At 34.3% G+C, this 23,864-nt stretch overlaps 1 protein-coding gene across 18 annotated transcripts in view; it reads right to left on the reverse strand.

The window, feature by feature from the left end:
• The window catches only part of DLG2 (discs large MAGUK scaffold protein 2), a 2,604,243-nt gene that overhangs the window by 1,675,871 nt on the left and 904,508 nt on the right, over positions 1–23,864 (reverse strand). For 12 of the 18 annotated variants that reach the window (XM_074304592.1, XM_074304594.1, XM_074304586.1 and 9 more), the window contains one exon: positions 2,704–2,730. The exons of the other annotated variants lie outside the window; for them this stretch is intronic. In XM_074304592.1, the coding sequence (XP_074160693.1) occupies positions 2,704–2,730 (27 nt within the window). The remainder of the gene's footprint in view (positions 1–2,703; positions 2,731–23,864) is intronic. 18 annotated transcript variants of the gene reach the window in all.

Below are 23,864 nucleotides of genomic sequence, written 5' to 3' on the forward strand. Positions count from 1 at the left end.
TTAATTTAAGTGGTATTAAACATAATTTTCAGACAACTATTATATAAAATAAAGTAACCAAAGAAATGCAATTGCTACTCAAGTGCCCACATCTGAATACATGGAACTGTTAGATTTTGTTTTTACCTTTTATTTTTTATCTTATATCATTTCAACTAGTAAATGTCACTTAGTCACAGATAGAAAGCTGTGCTCAAAGTTGGGAAGATTTGGGTTCAAGGGTTGCCAATGACACCTACTGGGCATCTTACTGGAGAAATCACTTAACCTCTCAATACACATTCTCAGTTTTCTGAAATGACAAACTACAAAGATCATGTTGATTTGCATTAGTAGGTACTTTAACTGGAGTTTCCTATACTGATGAAATCAATCACATAATAAAGAAATCAAGGAGTAACCTCAGATAAATTCATGTTCATTTAGATACTCACTAGAATGTTACCTGGTTTCCCTATTATATTTTTTTATTTAAAATTAAGCTGAACATAATTTTTGTTGTCATTTTTCAGTTACATCTCACTCTCTAGGCCCCATTTGAGGTTATTTTGGCAAAGATACTGGAGTGATTTGTCCTTTCATTCTCCAGCTCATTTTAAAGATAAAAGACTGAGGCAGTAAGAGTTAAGTGAGTTGGTCAAGGTCACATAGGTAATACATTTCTGAAGCCAATTTTGATCTCATGGAAGATTCCAAGCCCATTAAGCTCCCATTGTACCATTGTACCACCTAGCTTCCCCTTCTATCTATAATATGATTTTAGGTATTATTATTTAGACAACACAGAATCTCAGAGCCATCTTATGCAAAGCTTAGCAGAAAAAAAATTCCCTTGTACAATATGACACAAAAGTAATCACCCTTCTCTTAAAGACCTAAAATGAAGGGAAACTGCTACCTTCCATATCATCCCAAATTGGATTTGAGCAGCTCTACTCCTTAGGAAGATTTTCCCTCAAGTGATCTTCAATTTTCTGCAGTTTAGACCCAAAATTCTTAGACTTAAACTTTGGGTTAAAGTTCAGTGGAAAGAACATGTAGTCTAGATCAGGGCTCAATCCCAACTGATTCAGGAAAAAAAAAAAAGAAAGAAAGAAAAAAAAAAAAAGAAAAAAGGAAAAAAAAGAAATTTTCTTTTTGTGGGATTTAAACTGGGAGAGTTTGAATTACCTGACCTCTGAACAGTTAATACTTCTTATACCTGATAATTCTTGAAATATTTGAAAATAACTATTATTGATAGATTAGTGATAGATGTGTTTCAGTATCTACTCTTCTCCAGGCCAAATATTCCCAGTTTCTTCCCACCCTCCTCATCTGATATTGTTTCCACATGTGGACACACTTCCTAAATACAAAGAGAGATTCAGGTTCTCTTGTCACTCTTTCCTATTGGTTCCCCTAGGTGGCTCCTCCTCCACTAGCTGGCAGAGAGGCAGACTGAGTTGCTCTCTATCTCACCTATATCCAGTTCTTAATCAGCATCATGTGAGGAGAAAGCAATAAAATCAATGAATATGATTTCATGAATCATCAGACAAATGTGCTGAGAGAAGAATGAAGTCAGAACACTTGGCCCCAGAGCTAGCAAAACTGGAATGTCAGCAAGAGACAATGATAAGGGACCCAGAATCTTAAAATATAGCGTTGAATTCAAGTTAGATTAATAGCAAAGTAGTGACAACCCTGATTCCTGACACACTTAAAACTGATATAATACTTCTACTGACATGTATCATGCCTGAATACACACAGACATACTTTGTTCTCCTTCCTAATTATTTCTTAAAGAAAGAATTTCTTTCTTTGTCTCTCTTCTCCTTTGGTTACACTTGGGCTACTGAGAGTATGTGATGCTGATGATTGGATAACTTCTTTAAGTGAATGTAGTTACAGCAGATAGACTCAAACTTCTAAAGTCACCTTCATACTCCCCCAGAACATAGTTGGGGGAGAAGTGGTAGAAGTTCATAAATCTCCCAGTAATTTGCACTGGTTACTGGACCAAGAGGTTTAGTTGGGTTCTACTCAATCAATGAGTTGACATGCATTAATTAAGAACTCATTGTGGGTCAAGCAAATTCACTAGACACTGATTTAATATATAGCTAAAAATCAAACAGTTTTCCTCACAAGAAGCTCAGGGTCTAGTGGGAGGAATAAAATAGGACAATAAAAATTGGAGCTAGACCCACAGAGTCTATCTAATCTAACTTCTTCAATCTATAGTTGAAAGTAACTTAGCTATAGTAATATTTGAAATCATATTACATTTCATTTCAAGGTAAATACAACTTAAATCATAGGGAAACCAAATCTCCAAAATATGAGTTTATGGCCAATTGTTTAGCCATATTCAGTTATGTCCAATTCTTTGTGACCTATTTTGGGAGTTTTCTTGGCAAAGATACTAAAATAATTTGCTATTTCTATTCTTCATTTTACACATGAGTAAACTGAGACAAACAGTTGAACTAGCTTTAAAAATCTAAGATGTGCCAACATCTATACCATATGAATACAAGTATATATATGAATAAATGTACAAAAATTAAATAGGCCCTAAACTTATATTGCACTGTGGAGAAATATTCCACACACATATAAGCAAATACTAAATAATTTTATAATTAATTTTTATGAATTTGAAGGAATAGTAAAAAATTTAAACCAGAAAATATCAAGTATAAAGTGAAATTCTACCTGATCCTTGAAGGAAGTTAGGGATTCCTAGAGGCAAAGAAGAGAGATATAATTACAATGAGCACTGGATTTGCAGTTATTTTAAAGGAGTATAAATACTGAACCAATGACTTAGCTGTTTTCTAGAGAAAAAAATTTCCTCTTTTTGAGACTCAGTTTCTTTATATATAAAATATGCAAAATACCCCACTTTCATGATCCACATCTCAAACATAGTATGAAGAAGGTTTTTATTGTTGTTGTTGTAAATCTTAAAGAGCTCTATAAATGTGAGTCATTGAATAATACACAAGAAACAAAGAAATCAAGGATTTGCATTCTTAAAGAGATGCAAATAATACATGTGAAAATATAGACTGAAATCTAACAGACATTAACCTCTGAAGATCGAAATGAACCATCTGGTGACATAATATTATAGAGAAAATAAGTTATTATGAGGGTAAGAACTGGGTTAAATGATTTTATGTTTTGTGTCGTTCATGTATGTAAGACTATTTTGGTTTATGTCATTTAAGAATTGCTCCTGATGCAATTAGCATTTTTTCTGGTATTATTTGAATTTTATGAAATGAATGATATGTAAAATATATGTAAATTGAATAAATATGCAAACCAAAGCAGAAGGTACTGAGACAATGGCAAGTCAAGCTGGTATTACTCCAATCAGCGACTTAAGAAAAATAGAAAGACTGAAATATGGAAAGCCACTAAGGAAATTGATAAAACAAATAAGGAAGAACAAATGACATCAGTAAGTTTATTTTATTAATTTTGGGAGGGATGGAGAGAGTAGCCTTCTGATTTCATTGTTATAGAAAGATCCTTGATGAGGAAATTCCTTCTACCAAAGCATACTGATTCCATTTAGCAATCAAATTTCTTAAGCTACTGAGACTTGCCCAGAGTCACAGAGCCTTCATGTATCAGAGGCAACAATTGAACCCAATGTGTGATGACTCTCAATCCATTATACCTTGCTGCTTTTTTCTTAATGATACTCATTGTTAATTCCTAAAAAAAATCATAGAAATGCCCTCAGGAAACCCATACTCAGTTCAGAGAATTATATCTCCCTTTCTTCATTTCACTCTTTCTCCCCTAGGCTAACAGAGGGAAATGTTGGAAATGGAATTAATACTTTCTAAAGGGAAAGTTCTGAACACTATCTTTGTGCACCCAAAGTCTAACACAGTACTTCAACATAAAAGGCACTTAAGCATATTGTTGTTGTCTTTCCTTCTCTGAAAAGAGCCAAAATGACATTACTATATTAGAGTCAAGTTAGATTGTGCTGATCAGATCAAGCTTGGAATGGTTTACCACAGGTACAAATAGTACTTAAGCACATAGGATCATTAAGGATCCAGTTTATGAGATGGAAGGGACCTTCCAGGTCATCTAATTCTATCCTTTCATTTAAAGATGAAGAACTCAAAAATGAGAGAAGTCAAGGTATCTCTATAAGGTCATGCAGATAGAAAACAAGAGTCAGAGCTAGGATTTAATCCCCTATCCTATTACTCCAAACCCATTTATTACCCGTATTATTGCTTGAATGTATTATGAAAAGAACTTACATTTTCTAATGTCTTGGGCACTGTACAAAATAATTTAGAAAACCAGAGTTCCTGCCCTCTAGGAACTAGAAATCTAATTTGAACAATATGATGGGGCTATAAACAGAAGGAGACTCATAGATTTTAGATAAGTCACATAAGAGTTTAGATAAGTCACAGTCTCCCTGCATCTCCTCATTATTGTAAAATGCTTGGAGAGGTGATTAATGAGGTGCTCTCTAGTTCTGTCTATAATTTTTATAATCCATCCCCATTATTATATTCATATTGTGCTATACCTTGATGACTCCCACCATTTGTATAAAATCCAATTGCTTTCTCATATACCAAGATCTGCATGCTGAATTATGTATATGGTAATTTACAACTGTACATAATTTATATAATAACTTACACTTTCACTTTCCATTCGATTTTGACCCTCTTCAGAAAAAGAAGCACATTTTTGCATTTCTTTGTATCCCCAAAGCAGGGAATGTGCTTTGCCTGGAATCTAAGAGCTTAATAAATGTTTACTGAATGACAGGTTAACTAAGACAGTGTAAAAGATACAAATTCACATGTGCACATTCTGAAAGACACTGTGAATCATCACACAACCACCTGGCTATGAGAGTCTGAATAAGTTACTTAAACCTTTGTTTGCCTCAATTTACCTAAGTATAAACTGAAGACTACACTACCATCTACCTTTTAGGATTGTTGAGAGGAACTGAGACAATATTTGTAAAATGTTTACACAGTACCTGAGACAAAATATGTGCTTAATAAATATTTGTTTTCTTCCTTCCTTCCTTGTTTCCTGCCTTCCCTTCTTTCTTTGTTTCTTTCCTTCATCCAGCATATTAGATGTATCCCCATTATGTATTCATAGTGATAGAAATACATATAGAATGATGGTGATGCTATCAAGAGACAAAGAAATTATGAAGCAGAATTGCTAATTAAATTGGTTTATTTACAATTTACAAATTAATGTATGATTATTAATTTATAATATAATTTATTTATAGTTAAACCATGAAGCAGAGAAGTAGTTTTGCACAGTAGGTAGAGATCTGGTTTCAGAAGTAGAACCTGAATTTAATTCAAATTGTGCTTCTGGTACATATAGACTATGTGACTTTGGGTAAGTCAAATGACCTCTAAGCATTCTAGAAAACTCTTGATGATTATAAGTTACAAAAAAGTTGTTGGCAGTGTGTAATACTGGGGGCACTAAATAAAGAATTAGTAATCAAATAACCTAGATTGGTGAAACATTTTATATTTATGAAACTACAAAACTAGTTTCTATGAATAGCCATGTGTGGTGGGGGAAATAAAATGATTTCTGTTTTATATATGTTGAGTTTGAGTTATCTGTCCAGATATGTCTAACAAGCAGATGTTGACACTTGTCTGGTGCTCAGGAGGAAGAGGAGGGATGGAGAAATAGATTTATTATCTATCTGCATAGAGATGATTATTAATGAGATCAAAGAGACTGTGGGTGTAGATAGTTCAGGACAAAGCCTTAAGGGAAACCTATTGTTGGGAGGCAGGTCATGAATAAAGAATTAGCCAAAAAGTCTGATGTGTCCAGATAGATTAGAGGAAAAAACCAAGAGAGTATAGTGTTATGAAAACTCAAAGAAGATATTATATTCAGCAGGAGAAAATGGCCAGCAGGGTTGAATGCTATATATATATAGGGAGAAAAAGAAGAAGACCTGCACTGAATCTATATTGATCTTTCAGAAATTACTGATCCCAATATCCAGAAAAATAGGATAGCAGGCAGATAAAAGGGTTACCATTTGGTGATGCATTTCCTTCCTCATCTCTGCTTCTTGGAATCCTCCTCTTCCTTTATATTCAACTCAAGTATCTTCTACATGAAATGTTTCACTGTTCACAGGGCCTGATTCATCTTCCAGTTACCAAAATATTTTTCTGTGTTAATTTGCACATTATTTATTGGCATGTGTGCTACTTCTTTATTCTTTAATCCCTTCTCTTAATTAAATATAGGTTCCTTGTAAGTCAGTAATGGTTGGCCATTGTCCTCTTAGGTCCTCAGAGTGACAGATGTCTAGAAGATTATGCCCGCTTTGTGTTAGGTACTATCAGCATTTTTTTTTCCTGGAGTTGCCTAGAGTTCTTAGAGATCAATATATGGTTGATTTGAATGAATTGATGGGTTTCTGAGGCTGTGTGATAAATAAATATTTGAAATACACAAATATTAGAATTTGAATTATGAGTATAATCAAGGGAATTTGAAGTAGGATGAACTAGAAAACATGTAGACTAAAAAGGACAAATATTGAAAACATTAAAAATTACTTTTAGTTGGCAGTTATTAAAAAACTGATGTGTCCCTAATGGGTAAATGATCATTTTTTTTATTTGGGACAAATCGTTTTAATTTAATTTAATTTTATAAATGTTGCTCAAAAGAAGAATTGTGTTAGTAACAATTATATTATTATTTCAAATATTTAATAATTAGTCAGTTAGTTATTTATAAAGTACCTACTATGTTCCAGGTACTGTGAAAAACCTGGGGAAACAAAGAAAGATAAAGGATGGTTTCTGTCCTTGAGAAGTTCACAATCTAATGGTAACAACTGCAAAGAATTATGTACAGGAAATAATATAAGAAATAATCAACATTAGGAAGTCAATAAAAATAAAGACTAGCAAAGTATTCTTTTAGAAAGTAGGGTTTATTTATGATCTGAAGGAAACCAGAGATGGTAATTGGCAGAACTGAGGGAGGAAAGAGTATTTTAGGCATGAGAAATACTTAAAGAACATACTGAACCAAGAGATAGAATGTTTTGTCCATGCAGCAAGAGGAAAGCCAAAGTTACTGAATCAGAGACCATGAGGAGAAAAATACAAATTAAAAAAAAAAACTTTAAGATTTCACCCAATTCTCAGAAAATGGGTAAAACTGCTAAGAGATGGTGATAGACAATGCTGGAAAGGAGGTAGAAATATAGTGACATTAATGCCCTGATGATAGAAATGTGAATTGATCAAAAGTAATTTGGAATCATGCTAATTGACTGACTAAAATGTCCATATTTAGAAATCTCATTGCTAAATATATGACCTACAGAAGAAGACAGAAAGATCCAATATAAACTAAAATATCCATAACAACACATTTTATAGTAGTAAAGAATTAGAAATCTAGCAGATATGCATTGATTGATAAATGTCTAACCAAATTTTGGTTGTACATGAACTAATGGAATATTACTTCACTATAAAAATTATAGATATGAAGTATTCTAAGACATATAGGAATGCTCACATGAATTTATGTAAAGTCAAGTAAACAGAAACAGGACAATTATACGATGATATAGCATTATAAATGGAAAGAAAAATAATTTTAAAAGACTCAGTGTTGTACGATTATAAAGGACAAGCTGGACCCAGATGAAAAAGATACAAGAAGGAGCTTTCTATCCTTCAGTACAAATATAAGAAACCATGTGTGTGGAAATCTAAATAAACTGTTGGTCTTGTTATGGAGATTCATCTTGATGTGATTTTTTTCCTCCTTTTTTTATTTTTTAGCCTAAGAAGTGGCTTTCTAAGTAGGTAAAAGATAATAGTACATATTAGGAAATAAAGTTCATATAAAATAAAAGATACCCATAAAATTTTTTGTATATCCTGTGAAATTCATTATAAGTATTTTTTCCTCTAAAATAAAGGTTTGAGTTAGAGGAGATATCATAAAATTAAAAATTCCTATTCTTTCCTAGAAAGTTAACTGACATTTTTTTCTGTAGGAAAAAGTCAATTTTTGTCTTAAAGAGGAATCACTAATTAAATAATTTATCCATCACCTACCCACTTATTTCCAATTTATTACTAGACTATTCTCCAATACATAAACATTCTATTTTAACACATATGGTTTGTGGTGAGGAATTGCTTTATCAGGAATCAAGAATTTAGCTTGTCTATCTACCTTAATTTTTTCATAAACAATAATGTGTCAAGGATTAATGCTTTGATAGATGTGAGAATCCTTGATACAGATGACAATCAAGATACAACATAGTTGATAAGTCCTATGGAGTCACTTGATGCAAATCAATGCAAATTAATGAGCTTTTCCCAGCTCACAAATCTAGTAAATATCAGAGGCATGATTTGGACCCAGTTCCTCTGAACTCTCATTCTAATACTATGCCTTAAACTGGACCATTGAAATTTAAAAATTTGAGACAACTCTGAGATACCACTATACACCTGTTAGATTGGCTAAGATGACAGGAACAAATAATGATGAATGTTGGAGGGGATGTGGGAAAACTGGGACACTGATACATTGTTGGTGGAGTTGTGAAAGAATCCAGCCATTCTGGAGAGCAATTTGGAACTATGCCCAAAAAGTTGTCAAACTGTGCATACCCTTTGACCCAGCATTGCTGTTATTGGGATTATATCCCAAAGAAATACTAAAGAGTGGAAAGGGACCTGTGTGTGCCAAAATGTTTGTGGCAGCTCTTTTTGTTGTAGCTAGAAACTGGAAGTTGAATGGATGTCCATCAATTGGAGAATGGTTGGGTAAATTGTGGTATATGAAGGTTATGGAATATTATTGCTCTGTAAGAAATGACCAGCAGGAGGAATACAGAGAGCCTTGGAGAGACTTAAATCAACTGTTGCTGAGTGAAATGAGCACAACCAGAAGATCACTATACACTTCAACAACAATACTGTATGAGGATGTATTCTGATGGAAGTGGAAATCTTCAACATAAAGAAGATCCAACTCACTTCCAGTCAAGGATGGACAGAAATAACTACATCCAGAGAAGGAACACTGGGAAGCGAATGTAAATTGTTAGCACTACTGTCTATCTACCCAGGTTACTTATACCTTCGGAAGCTAATAATTAATGTGCAACAAGAAAATGGTATTTACACACATATATTGTATCTAGGTTATATTGTAACACATGTAAAATGTATGGGATTACCTGCCATTGGGGGGAGGGAGTGGAGGGAGGGAGGGGATAATTTGGAAAAATGAATTAAAAAAAAAAGAAATTTAAAAATTTGAATTTTGACTATAGCCATCACATAGATATATGAGAGGACAAAACTATGATGTCAAAGGTTCTTCTTTTTTTTTTTTTAATCCCAGCTTTCTACTTTATCTATTTGGCAGTTCCTCCCCAGTAAACTAATCCTTTCAGTTGTTCTTTCTGTGGGGAGTGCTGAAAGAGATCTTATAAATCCATTTAGACTGGATTCAAACTATCATAGAATCTCAGATTTAAAGGATTTCTGAGATTATCTAGCATCACTTCTATCAATAATATCTATCTTCACCATAACTTCTTTGAAAAATTGTCATTCAGCCTTTGCTTTGTGACCTCTAATGACAGAAAGTGTCTTCTGAAGTAGCCCCGCACCAATTTTTTTTATTTTAACAGCTCTGGCTGGTAGAAAAGGGAAAATTTTATCTGTCTTCCTCTCCTTATAACTTTCTATTAGGGATTTTCCTGGTTTTCAAGGATTCTGTTTATTATTGTTCATAAGAACAGGTATAAATGGAAGAATTTAGAATTAAGCCCTTGCTAACATATAGTGATATTTTAATCTATGTTATTAAGTCCAATCACTACAAAGTGATTGGCATTAAAATCTTTCTGTCTATGGTGGGCTCAAGCGATCAAATACCTGGATAATAACCCAATCATACTTTAAAGGCAATTTTTTTTTTTAGTTTCATGAGATTGATAAATGCTTTATTTTATGATATTTATAGCAATGAAAATATATGTTCAAATACTCAAAAGACTTATCATTATTATTAAATTGGATTATAAATTTTGCAGATGATAAAAGCCTAGAATTTCTGGGCACATTTTTACAAGCTTTTTGGTAGTAGGGCCTTCTTTCTTCCCCTCCCCCTTAAGATCTCTAGATTTAGAGGAAAATTCTTTCCCAAGAAAGGAGAAAAATTAAGTTTCCATAGTAACAATGCTGGAACCTCCTTACTGGCCAAATTTAGCAGATTGTACATGCTGATTTACTGAACAGATTCCCGTTCATTTGAGGCCACACCTAAACTCAGTGTATCTTAGAAGTCCACTTGTTTGGTCATATTATGATGATTAGGGAATTCGTTTTAATTTTTCAGTAGTTTTCAGTCATTTCCAACTCTTCATCATTTCATTTTGGTTTTCTGGGCAAAGATACTAAAGTAACTTGCCATTTCCTTTTCCAACTCATTTTACAGATGAGGAAATTGAGGCATACAGAGTTAAGTGACTTGCTCAGGATCACACAGCTTACAAACATCTGGGGCCATATTTGAATTCAGAAAGATGAGTCTTCCTCACTTTAGACTTTCATTCTATTATGCCATCTAGCTACTCCATTAAACATAAAATAATCCATCAATATCTGATAATAAAGTATAATATCAGTGTATTATATATCAATAGGAATATAGAGTTAAAGACAAGACCTAAGAGAGCAGAACTTCTTTTGGTAATAAGAATTTTATTATCTATATAAACTACTTAGCACAATACTTGGAGCATTGCTTATTCCTTTTCTTTTTTCACTTTTGTTGGATAAGGCCAATCATTATAATGATTGTAATAAAAATATCCTCACTATCCCTTTAAGAGTTTCCCAATAGAATCACAGAATGTGTGTGTGTGTGTGTGAGAGAGAGACAGACAGACAGAGAGACAGAGACAGAGACAGACAAAGACACACAGAGAGAGAAGATGAGACGATTCTGGGAAGATATGGCAGAATTGGTCAGAAAATTCTAAGCTCTCTATAGTTTTCCCAAGTGCAAAACAAAACAGCACCTCAAGGAAATGTAAAGTGAGTAAAGAATAAGAAAGAGCTGGGGCAGAACAATGATCCTCTTTTGACCACCCAAGATCTGAAGAAAAATCCCAGAATAAAGATTTGGACCATGTCTTTGGGGCTATCTGGGTTGGGGGGGGGGAGACTGGATCCCAGCCATGAGAATTTTCATCTTTCTGGGGAGTAGAACATCTAAGTAGGTGAATATTGATGGAACCTCTGCTGATAAAGGACATCAGACCCAATTGCATTGCCAAGATACAGATTTGGATGAGAATGAACCAGCACACCCCTAGTGAATGCAAAAACCGTGGGGCAGGGGCACTGCTAGCTGTGGTCACTTATAGTTGAGTAGAGTTTTTGGTTTCCTTTCCAGGAGAGAGAAGAGAGCTGAAGGAGGAGGATCTGAAACCAGAGACACTATCCTCCATAACCCAGAACTAAGGGTAATTTTAATTACAAGATGTTACAATTTTGTTAAATGAATGGTGAAGGAAGAATCCAAACATAGATTCAAAAGATCCTATGAGGAAACCCTAAAAAATATTATATCCAAATTCTGAAGCCCTCAGGTCAAAGAAAATATTATAAGCAACTAGAAAAAAAGATTCAAATTAGAAGCCACAATTAGAATCGCAGAAGACCTAGCAGCTGCTACACTAAAAAATGGCAGATCTCAGAACACTTATATTTCGAAGAGCAAACCAAAATATCATATCAAGAAAAATGAAGCAAAATCCTGATTTAAAAAAAAGATATTTTATGAATTTCAGGCTTTCAGAATATTGCTGCAAAAGCACTAGAACTGATAGAAAATTTGACATACAAGAGCTAAGAGAAATATAAGGTTAAAAATCAAAGACATTACAAAGGATTCAATAATTTCAACCTGTTTATGTTTATATTTATATAGAAAAAATACAAACTCTCTATGACTGTCATTAGTGGTTGGGTAGTTCAAAAAATGATTGGGGTAAAGATAAGTAGGATATGATTCTAAAAAGCAAAAACCATATAGAAAAGAGTAAAAAGAATAATGATCTTATACCAATGAACTATGAGAACTGACACAAGAGTATTAGCTTGGGGAGGAGGGCTAGTAATTCTGGAACCCTACTCTTACAGGGAATGGATTAAAGACAGAAATATGTGTGTGTGTATGTGTGTGTGTGTGTGTGTGTGTGTGTGTGTGTAGATATAATTGAGAGAAATATAGGGAAACTATACTATATGTCAGGCACATTAATCAATATTATTTTAGAATATTTAAATATCCAGATAGTATAAGTTTGGAATACTGCTGTAGTATAGGAAATCATGAGCTGGTAGAGTTAAAAAAATGTGGAAAGATTTGGTATTATGAAGGAAGATGTTATCTACTTTCAGAGAAATAGAGGATAAACAATTATAAAATGGCCTTACATAGATGCATATAAATAAAAGAACAAATATGTGTATGTGCATATATGTGTTCTGTGAGTGTGTGCGCCATTATAGATATCTATGTACATGCATGTGTTATCCATGTGTATACCTGGGTATATTTATATATGTCTATGTATGTGTATGTACATATATATGGGTGTGCATGAATAGATAGATATAGATAGAAAGGTAGATAGACAGATAAGTGTATGTGCTTCACTATAGCCTTCTTGGGGAAGGATGGGAAGGAAGGGGAAAGAAAAGAACAGTAAAAGTACACAGCAAAGAACAAAAAAAAAAACCTACATAAAAAGAAAGGAAAGATGGACAACTCTGAATACAATGAGTGGTATTTATTATTTATGCTTTCTTGAAATGGAAATGTGTTGTTTTATATTTTGAATGCCATCTTATGTTCTGTTGTACACATGGCAATGCTATTTTTCCCCTTATTTAAATATAAAATAAATTTATCTGTGTGTGTATACACATATATAAAGAAAAAAAATTAATAAAAACCTAAAAAAATTTTTAACCAAACCAAATTAAAAAAAAAAGTATTAAAGACTCAGAAGGGACCTTGGGACCATCTAGCTAACTCGTAACCAAAAGGAATACTTCCTATCACATTCCCAATTATGGCCATCCTTTCTTATCTTGAAAACTTAGTAAGCTCTTGTCTGGCAAAAACAAATCTACTATGTCCCAAGGGAATCTATTCTACTTTCAAATGTCTCCAATTGTTAAGAAATTCCCCCTTTTATTCAGTCCTAAATTTGTCACTTTGTAACTTAGTTGCCCATTATTCATTTCTTATTTCTAGGGTTTCAAAACACTATTTTTTGGTCATACAGCCCTTTGGCAGTATGTGAAGCCTATGAATCCGTTTTCAGAATGATGTTTTTACTAGGTATACACAAGATAATAAATGAAAACAATTATTTTGAAATATAGTTATCAGATTTAGACAGAAAAGGATCATGGAACCCAGTCAAGAAATACTATCCTAAGGAAAGAAACAATTGCATATTACCAATTCCAAATCATGTGCACTCAAGTCAAGCCTCTCTACATGGATTTTGCTCACCACAGGGTATAAGCCAGGTTTCTGAGATACATCATACATGCTGAAAACCAGTCCCTTCTTTCTTTTTTTTTTTTTTTCCTCCCACTGAGGAAATTCTTCTACTAGTCAAACCTTTGCTCAGGGACAGTACCATTTGTTCTTAAGAGAAAAAACAGGATGAAACAATTTTGAAATCTGCTCAACTGTAACTTTCGGCCAGAGACTGGAAGAAAATTCATTGAGTGCTAATAAAAAGAGTTTGATCTGAGTGGGAGTTAGATGAGAAGCATTGGTAAGCACCTTAATTTTAAGTTGTTTTAAGGACCCAGTGAATTCAGCAGATTAAATGAAGCAAGTCTCCTAGGAACTCTTAGATTCCATCTCTAAAACCAGAAGGAACTGGAAAATTCCCTGGGCCCACTATTTTCATTTCATTTTATTGTTTAAAAATGGTCAAGGAAGTAAAAAGTATAAGTAAAAAGAGAATAAGGTAAGCTGGGTTCCATTCTTAAAAAAAAAAAAAAGTCATTTATCTACATATACATGTGTTTGTGTTTAAATATATATATATGTTTATATATATGTTCATACAGATTATATATATACATATATATGTGCAGGTGTACATACATGTAGTTATAAACACATATATGCATACAGCTTAGATGTGTGTACATATACACATGTGCAGGTGTGCATGCATATAGGATAGGCACATGTGTGAGAGCATTTGTACATGTGTGTATACATACATGCATATTGTGTGTGCATGCACACACTAAAACACACATCCCTTTTACTCCTTTCCATTCAGCTTCAACACTGAATTGTTATTGTGATACTTAACTAGTAGAGCAGTCCTCAAGATTATAGTACAGATGGAGCCAAAGTTCACTTCAAGATGTCAAAACTGGGTGCAGAAAGTTTTTACTTCAGGAGGTAGAAATGATTGAAATTGACACCTCATTGTTAATGAGAATAGTTATTTAAAATAGTAACTTGCCTGATAATCTATTTATCAGATAGTGTCCTTCTCCCCACTCCCTTTCGTTCACAGCCCTTATCAGTTACTTCCCAGATAGCTTGACCCTATTTCTGTCCCACCTTGCTCCCTCTACCATAGATGTTATTTTGTAATATTCCTGAGTCTCTAATCAAAGTGTCCTAGACTTCTGTATATTCCTTCATCCAAATATTCTGCCAAGGCTTTGAACATATCTATATTCATCAGGTGGCCTTCCATACCATTAAAAGTTTATTTTCTTTTTTTGGTAATGCTTGCTTCAGGAGCCCAAATGACTAATTATGTGGTTGTATTATATATGAATTAGTTGTTATGGGGAAATATATTTCTGTTATCTGAATTACTGGAAGATGAATGGTCCAAGTCTTATTTGAGATGGCACAATATAAGATCAATACCCATTCTTGGGAGTAAATGACAAGAGAACTGGAAATCAAAGATAGAGAGACTTTTTCCCCCATACTAAGAGAAGCTCATAGTGAATTCTTTTTTATTCTGAACTTTAAAGAAGTGCTATATATTCCTTCATGTTGATGCTTTTCACACACAGATTTCTTATCTCTTCAAGTAATTTCAAGATCAAAGACCACATCTAGTATTTTAGAATTCCTCACAGAATTCAACACAGAGCCTTGTGCAAATTTTATAATCAATTGATATCTAATTGCTTGAAATAAAAGGTAATAAGCACCTTAGTGTCATGTGAGGATGGTGCACTGGCACTTCTATAACCAGGACAAATCAGTTGGGGCTTTGCTGCAGATTCTAAAATTTGGAGGGCACTGATAGAACTGCTACCCTGAGCATGTAGAGACAATTGAGTTTAGAGTGGGAATAATTAAGTAAAATAAGATGCTACCAAATGAATGCTTCCTCTCCATCCCTGGCTAAGTTGCCACGTGATAAATAGTTTGGTTTTCTCTATCCCGTATTGTCTTGCTCAGAAGCTGTTTCAACTCATAGCAGGATTTACACTTATAGTAGTCAGTATTCTTAACCAGAGGTCTGGGTTTCCATGCCACTGAATGGCATCCCATAAAGGCCCTTTTGTGCCAAAGGCCAAAGTGTTTCACCAAGATTATCCCATCTGTTCTCACTTTGCCCTGAAGTAAGAGAATTATTCATTATAGAACTGAGTGGCAAATTTAAAGTCACTATACCTGGCTATGGACATATGTTATAGTTGAGAGTTGTATTATAATAGACCAATTACACTGAGGCTCAGTTTCCTTAGTTAAAAATTATGATGATAATAAAGTATAAAGGACAATTTTCTGAAAATTTATAAAATTATATATATTTTTTCTTTTAATTTGCCTAGAAATAAGAGAAAAAAATTATTTCTGTAAAGAGATGAGTTGGAATGGATCATAATCTCCTACCCTTAGAATGGGAAAGGGAGAATAAGCATTTATTAAGCATCTACTCTGTGCCAGGCATTGTGCTAAATGTTTTACAAATTTTATGTCATTCTATTCTTATAATTCTGGAATGTAGATATTATTATCCCCATTTGATGGTTGAGGAAAATGAGCCACATAAAGTTTAAATGGCATGCCTGGAGTCACATTATTGGTAAGTGTCTGGGGCTACCAATCATAAGCTTTCCCTAAGCCTTTGTAGAAGTATCATCTTCATTCTAAAAACTCATAAGACAAGTTCAAAGGGTCATTATCCATCATCTAACACAACCTCCTTTCTTATAGTTGAAGAAAATGACCCACAGTTACTTAGGCAGCAAATGGGAGGAGGGGTATGTTTGCAAGTTTTCTGATTCCAAACTTAGGGCTTTTGCTTGAAAATATACTAACTAAATCTTTTTTGGGAAAAAAAATGATGTTCTAAAGAGAGAGGTATTCTAAAGAGAGAGAAATGATGGAGATGAAGCTTCTGGCTCCACTTATTTAGCCCCCTTAAAAGGTATGCTAGTTTATAGAAAACAATCCAATAAAGAAAGAGCCAACTCTGCTTCCATTGCAGAGAGCTTTGAGACAATCCTTAACAAGAAGCGGGGTGTTGCGTAAAATGTTCTAATAAGGAGCATTTCTCCCTGCCTATATATGTTGATGTTTGGGACTCAGCCAGACGTCTGGGAGCAATGAATTCACATCTTTTCATGTAATAAAAAATCAACCCTACCAAATAGGTCATTCTTTACTAGCTAAAGAAAGCACAAAATCCATATTGCAGAAGAATTATGCATGAGTTAGAACCAGGAGTCACACTTGGGTAAAATCCTCAATTAATATAGCTTCATTAATGCATTCTTGCTATCTCGCTGCTGATTGACTTCTCTGAATAAATTGTGTTACCTAGTCCATATCCTAAAAGTAATGACAGAATTCTGAATGAATAAGCAGCATGTGGTGCCCATGATAGTTTCAGGGATGCAGTTTTCTAGATGGCCCCAGGTTCCTAAAACTAGAAAAGTGGGGGATGTAGGAGGTATAAGAGGTAACACCTACAGATTCAGAGGATAGAGCCAAACAGTAGAATCAGGATTCACACTCTACAGAAACCCAAATCCTCCTACCCTTCCTTATGTCCCTAATATTGCTGTGACTTACACATATGCTTTCCCTTGGACTTGGCAAGGAAGACTGAGCTGATGAAATGGGCAGCTTCAATTTTCATAAATATACAGATTCTTATATGTCTAGAGGTAGAATCCTATGTAGCCATACTTCATCTTCCAGAATTAATTACTAGCAAAATCATGTGAGAACACAAGTCTTCCAAGTCCTTCATGCTGCCCCAGTTTTCCAACTATGGGAGATGATGATAATAATGGCAGCAGCAGTGATGGCATCTGACAGGACAGTATCATGTAACAGATACAAGGTCAGTTTTAGAGATTAGGATACCATGAATAACCTTCAAAAGCATACTTTCAGATAAGTGGAGTAGATGGGGGTTTGGGCATAAATTAAGACAGAAGGGCAGGAATAAAGGCAAAAGTGAAGAGGCAGTCTGGTACAATGGAGAAAGACATGATTTGATGTCAAAAAACCTGGATTCAAATTCCAACTCTACTATTTATATTACTTTTGACCTGGAAAAAGTCATCTGACTTCTTCTGGATTACAATTTCCTTCTTTCTAAAATGAGGGGATTTGGACTAGATGATCCCTCATTTTCTTTTGACCCAAAATCTATGATTCTATGGACAGTTTGTGTTCTTACATTTGCCAAAATTTATCAGCATCTTGCTCTGAAATTAAATCTTTTCAACATAGAATTTACCATGTTTAACACTATGGATACAGAGTTGGACCTCAACTCAAGAAGACTCACCTTCCTGAGTTTAAACCTGGACTCACACAGTTACTGTGTGAGCCCTAGGCAAATTACTCGACTCTGTTTGCCTCAGTTTCTTCATTTGAAAAATAAGCTAGAGAAGGAAATGGTAATAAATGGTAAAGGAAATGGATTTGCCAAAAACAAAACAAAACAAAACAAAAAACACCAAAAAAATCCCCAAGAGTATCAGACACAATTGAAAAGACTAAATAACAACAACTCCCACATCTATACAATGACCACTGAGCACTTTCTGAGTGATAAAGATAATTCTAAAAATTTTTTGTCCTCTCCTCACCCCAGACCACCTAAAACACTTTATAAAGGTGTCATTAGAAACACACTCTTTTTCTCTAGGACAACTTGCTGTAGTTTACCTATACTGTAAAGCAGACAAGACACACTTGACCCCTAGAGTCTGAACCTCTGGCTCCAAAGCATCTTGATATTTCAAATTTAAAGGTTGAACAAGTAAATCATGCTTCTAGTGGCTGGTCTATCCCAGGCTGCTAACTTTAAAATAACACAACACAGAGATTTCCAAAGATGAAAAGCTCTAAATGCTAAGTATAGAAATGGTAACAGGACTTGAGTCACCCAGACAGTGAATCGTGTACCCAATGTCCATAAATGAGGAATAGCATTTTAATGATGCTTGGCAAAGGCCTGGCCAAGGGAGCTTGGTGAGTCAGAAAGAAAGGAGAAGAAAGTAGTTTGTTGGGATGATGGCCTTTAAAACCATCATTTTGACATGTTTGGTTTATCTAAATAAAATAAATAAATTCTGGGTCACATTTACCCTTTATTAAGAGACACAAATAAAGGTCTTTCCAGAACTATGAATGAACTCAAGACACTAAAAAAGAGACCTAACCAGCTTATTTGTTATTTATGTAGTTCATTTTGTTAAATATTAATAAAGCTACTGTACAAGTATGCATACAGAAGGGGAAGAGATATACATATAAAAATCATTACTCCCTTTCTCCCTCTTCTCTATTTTCTTTCCTCTAGCCCTCTTTCTTGTTTCCCTTTCTCTAATACATATAGAAATGCACACCTACATGAAATATTTTTTTTAGTCCTGATTGATTTATTTATTAATGTTCAGAACTCTCCATGTATCTGGAGAATCCACAAATAATAATTATGGTGATAATAATAACAATAGGCTATTGCTGATAATAGTTAATCCTGAAATAAAATAAACTCATAAGTAGAAGGGGAAAGGCATCTAACAAATAATAAACATATTAGGAAATATTTACAAAGGGCTATAAGGTTTACAAAGAATTAAACATATCAGTTCATTTGATCACAACAAACTGGTCAGGTATTATTATTACCTCCATTTTTACAGATGAAGTAATTGAGGTAAATAGAGATTAAGTGATTTTCCCAGCATTACACAACTAGTAAATATATCAGAGGCAGGTTTCAAACTCATGTCTTCCTGACTCCACCTTCTATGCTTTATTCTACTAGCCATTTCATCCACAGCTATAATCTTAGAGTTTCCTGTGCCACTGAGAGGGTAAGTGCTTTGGCCAGGGTCACACAGCTAATATGTTTCTTAGATAGGATTCAAAATTCAGCCTTCCTGACTCCCAGGCAAGTCCTCTGTTCACTATGTCTCCCTGCTATGACAGAAAATGTTATATTTCACTCTACTCATTATCTCCAGATATACTGATGTGATTAAAGGTTATCAAACAATAAATTTCTTAAGCACACACTATATTTAGATGCTGTAGAAAGGGCAAAAAGGCAGGACATAAAGAAGAATGCAGGATCCTCATCTTCCAGACATTTGTAATCCAGCTTGGGAGACAAAGTTGATATATCTTAAAATTAAATAGTAATAATGAAAAGGTATGTATACATAAAACAGAAGGAGACTAAGAAGCTAGAGACAGGATGATATAAAGAAATAATTAAAAGGAATATTTCTCACTGACCTTTTCTCCTATCCTTCAGAATCCCAAGTTTGGAGGTCTCTGATGCTGCCTATTATAAATTAGCTCAAATGTAAGAATTCCCTCCAGAACAAATAATATAGAACTAGATGTTCCTGATCTCAGCATGATGGTAGGCTTTCTCTGAGGGCATTCACTTTCTCTCTAAAGTTGTCTATTTGTAGAATAGGCATTGTGTATACAAGGCATAGCTGGACAAAGTGTATATATACATACACACATATACATATATACATATGCTATTGGATAAAAGAGTACATATAACATAGGTAATAGAGAGTATATTTGTATATATGTATATGTATATATACAGTTTCTATTATCTGATATAGAATTAGGTGCTCTAATTACTCCAGTCCTTTTTCTAATAGAGGTACCAAGATGGAAGAGATTATGCTATTTTCAATTAATTACAGTACAATGAAATAAAGCATATCAAAGTTATAAATAATGTTCTTCATTTTGCACAGCTGCACTACTTTGGGACTTCATCAGGATGTCTATCTTTCCCTTTGCCTTAAAAATGTAACCTGTCTGACTGATGAATTAAATTAATGCAGTTACCCCTTCCACATCTCCAGAGTTAGGGGCATAGTGCCCCCAAAGATTTGGAAAATCTAAGTAAAAAAATTTAGTTCTTTCATACTAGAGAAGTTTGAATTTTTCTTTTCTTTTTGTTTGTTTTAAATGAGGTATTTACAGCATAAAATGATAAAATATGTTGATATCATACAATACTATATGTATATTTTTCTTTGTCATCTGTTGACCTTTGCTTGTGGTCATCAGTTTCCTCAACCACCCCCCCAATTCTGTTACCATAACTGTGATGGGGAAAGTCACTATGAAGAAGGGATAACTACACAGTTTTTTCACAACTGAAGAAAGCTCCATCTTGGGGTATCCCAAAAAACAAACATACAGGATAAACTTCCCTTGCTTTGAATTATATGGAGGGACATCCAAGAAGAGAGAATGGCTTAATTTTTCCATTATTATAAAGAAAGACAGAACCTTAAGATCTCCCTAGTTTGGTGACCCTCATCTCAATTATTCAGCCACAGAATCCACTGCCCTAGTATAACATAATCACACAGGCTTTCCCAGAATCACCTGCACTGGTATAATGATTACCAGCAACAAGCCTTGTTTTAATAGCAGTTTAAATGTCTCTGCCTGGAAATTACTTAAGAGCAACTACTCTGGACTTAGAGCAGTAAGATCCAACTTCAAATCTAGACTCAGATCCTGAGCATCTTTATAACCCTGAGTATGTCATTTAACTTCCTTTTGGCTTAATTTTCTCATCTGTAAAATGACATATAGTAATACCATTTATTTCACAGTGTTATTTTTTGTTTGTTTTGTTTTATAAGGCAATTATGGTTAAGTGGCTTTCTTAGAGTCACACAGCTAGTAAGTGACAAATGTCTGAGGCTGAATTTGAGTTCAGATCCTCTTGACTGCAGGGAGGTATTCTATTTACTGTGCCACTTAGTTGTCCCCAACTCACAGTTTTATTAAGGCTCAAATGAGATAACCTATATGCAATGTTTTACAAACCTTAAAGCACTATATAAATGGAAACTATTAACTACTGTTACCATCTTCAGTGACTGCCTGGTTATCTATTTGCTGTTACATGAAGGCCATGTTACTTAGTGTATCCATCTTGTTTCTTACACTGCTACATTTCCAATGGTGCTAACCTTTTCTGTATTCATTGCACTAACTTCCCTTCCCCCTCTTCCTTTTTGTAGGTGCTTAAAATATAATTTCTGCTGCTACTGTTGCTTTTGGAGAATTGTTATTACTAGCAATGTCCCTTCTCTTCACCTTACTTCCTACTGTGTGCTCTTACATATAGTAACATTAGCCTTCTGAAAGTTTCACTAATATTATATCCCAGATTTCAGCTGTAGGCATTTTATCTGGCCAACCCCATACCTAGAATTCTCTCCCTTCTCATTTCTTCTGTGGCCTTTCCAGGTATTTTTCAACCCCCAAATAATATCCCACTATATACAGGAAGTCTTCAAAATCCCTCTTAATTCTCATGGTTTCCCTCTCTGATTTCTTATTTATCCTGTATATAGTTTGCCCATGTATTTTTGGACAGCTAGGTGCCACAGTGGCTGGAGTGGTAGGCCTGGAGTCAGGAATCTAATCTGGCCTCAGACACTTACTATCTATAATGACCCTGGGCAAAATTGCCTCAATTTTCTCATCTGTAAAATGAGTTGAAAAAAAGAAATGGCCAATCACTCTGGGATCTTTGCCAAAGAAACCTCAAAATGGGTCATCAAAAGTTAGACTTGATTGAAAAATTACCAACAAGTACCTATTTGTTAACTTGTTGGGTTCCCCCACCTAACTTAGATTGTGAGTTCTTTGAAGGCAAAATTTGTCTTTTACCTTTTTTCTATCCCTAGTGATCAGCACAGAGCCTAGTACATTATAGATGCTTAACACATGTTTTACACACTGAGTCTTTCCAGGTTAGGAAGCAATTGCCCTTATCTTTGAGTTAAATAAGGGGCCCTCAGGTTTTGAGTTTCCTCTCTCAGTTACTCACAATTTCATTTTCCTTTGATGACTCAACAAGGGCTTTAGTAGCTTTCCCTTGCCTAGGGGTCAGCATTATGACTATCAATTTTTTCTCTCATGGATTACTGCAATGCTTTTGAGCAATAATTTCTGCTTAATATCATATATCATGAAGAACATTAGTATTTACTCTACCTATATTTTTGGTTCTGTTTCCTATATTTCAACTATCCATCAATGTTAGACATAGATTGGAATGAATATATGAAGGGGGAAAGAAATGGCATATATATGGAAGAGGCAGCTTCCAAGGCACCAATAATTTGAGTTAATATGTGTGCATGATAGGGATAGGGAGATTTGAGGGAAGGGAGATAATGAGCTAGAGGATAAGCCATACCAATCAGACCAGTCTAGGTGAGTGAGAGCATTTGGGCAAAGAAAATATAGAATTGATAATATTGAAGTTGAAGACTTATGTAGAGTTTTAAGTAGGAAAAGGTGAAAGAATGATGGAGGATTACTATTCAGAGTACTAAATTTTAGAACTCTCTGAACTCTTCATTCCTCGAGTTCTATGGCTTACCAGTCATTCTTATATTTAAATGCCATCTTTACTAATTGAGCTCTTGTTAACCCTCTGAACCTATGACATTGTTCAGGGCCACAGATATATTAGTTCATATCATTAAATCAATCATAGAATCTCAAAATTGGGGGAAAACTTCTAGAATAGTCCATGCTAGAGCAGAAATCCACCCTAAGTGTTCCTAAAAAGGTAACTTTAAGCATGTGCAGAAAGACCTCAAAGACTGGGAACCCACTAACTTCTAGTCTTTAGCACAGTGCCTAGCATATAGTACATGATTAATAAAATGCTTGTTGTTCATTGACTTCTGCAAGATCACTCACTCAACTTTTTGACCACTCTAATTATTCAGAAGTTTGTACTTATCAGAATTGGAAAACTGTCTCCACATAACTTTCAAACATTGCTTCTAGTTAAGTCCTTAGAGGCCAGCAGAACCAATTTATTTCATTTCCACATGACAGCCTTCCAATTATTGGAGACTACCATGTACTTTTTAAGTCTTATCTTTGCTACTTTCATGTCTTAAGTTCCTTCAATTGGTTCTTGGAGAACATCCTTTTCAACTACATTATCCTTCCTGGTCATCTTTCTCTAAATACTCTCCAATTTGTCAACACTTTCTAAAAAGTGTTACTCATAACTGAAGCTAAGACATGAGTTGTAATATGACTTGAGGAGGGGGAAATAGTTCTTTCATACCCCTCATTCTTGACACTAGGCTTTTATTAACTCACTTTAAGCTCCCATTATTTTTATTAACATCACACTGATAACTCATATGAAACTTGGGATCCATCAAAAC

The sequence above is a fragment of the Sminthopsis crassicaudata genome, chromosome 3, assembly GCF_048593235.1.
Source record: "Sminthopsis crassicaudata isolate SCR6 chromosome 3, ASM4859323v1, whole genome shotgun sequence".
Lineage (NCBI taxonomy): Eukaryota > Metazoa > Chordata > Mammalia > Dasyuromorphia > Dasyuridae > Sminthopsis > Sminthopsis crassicaudata.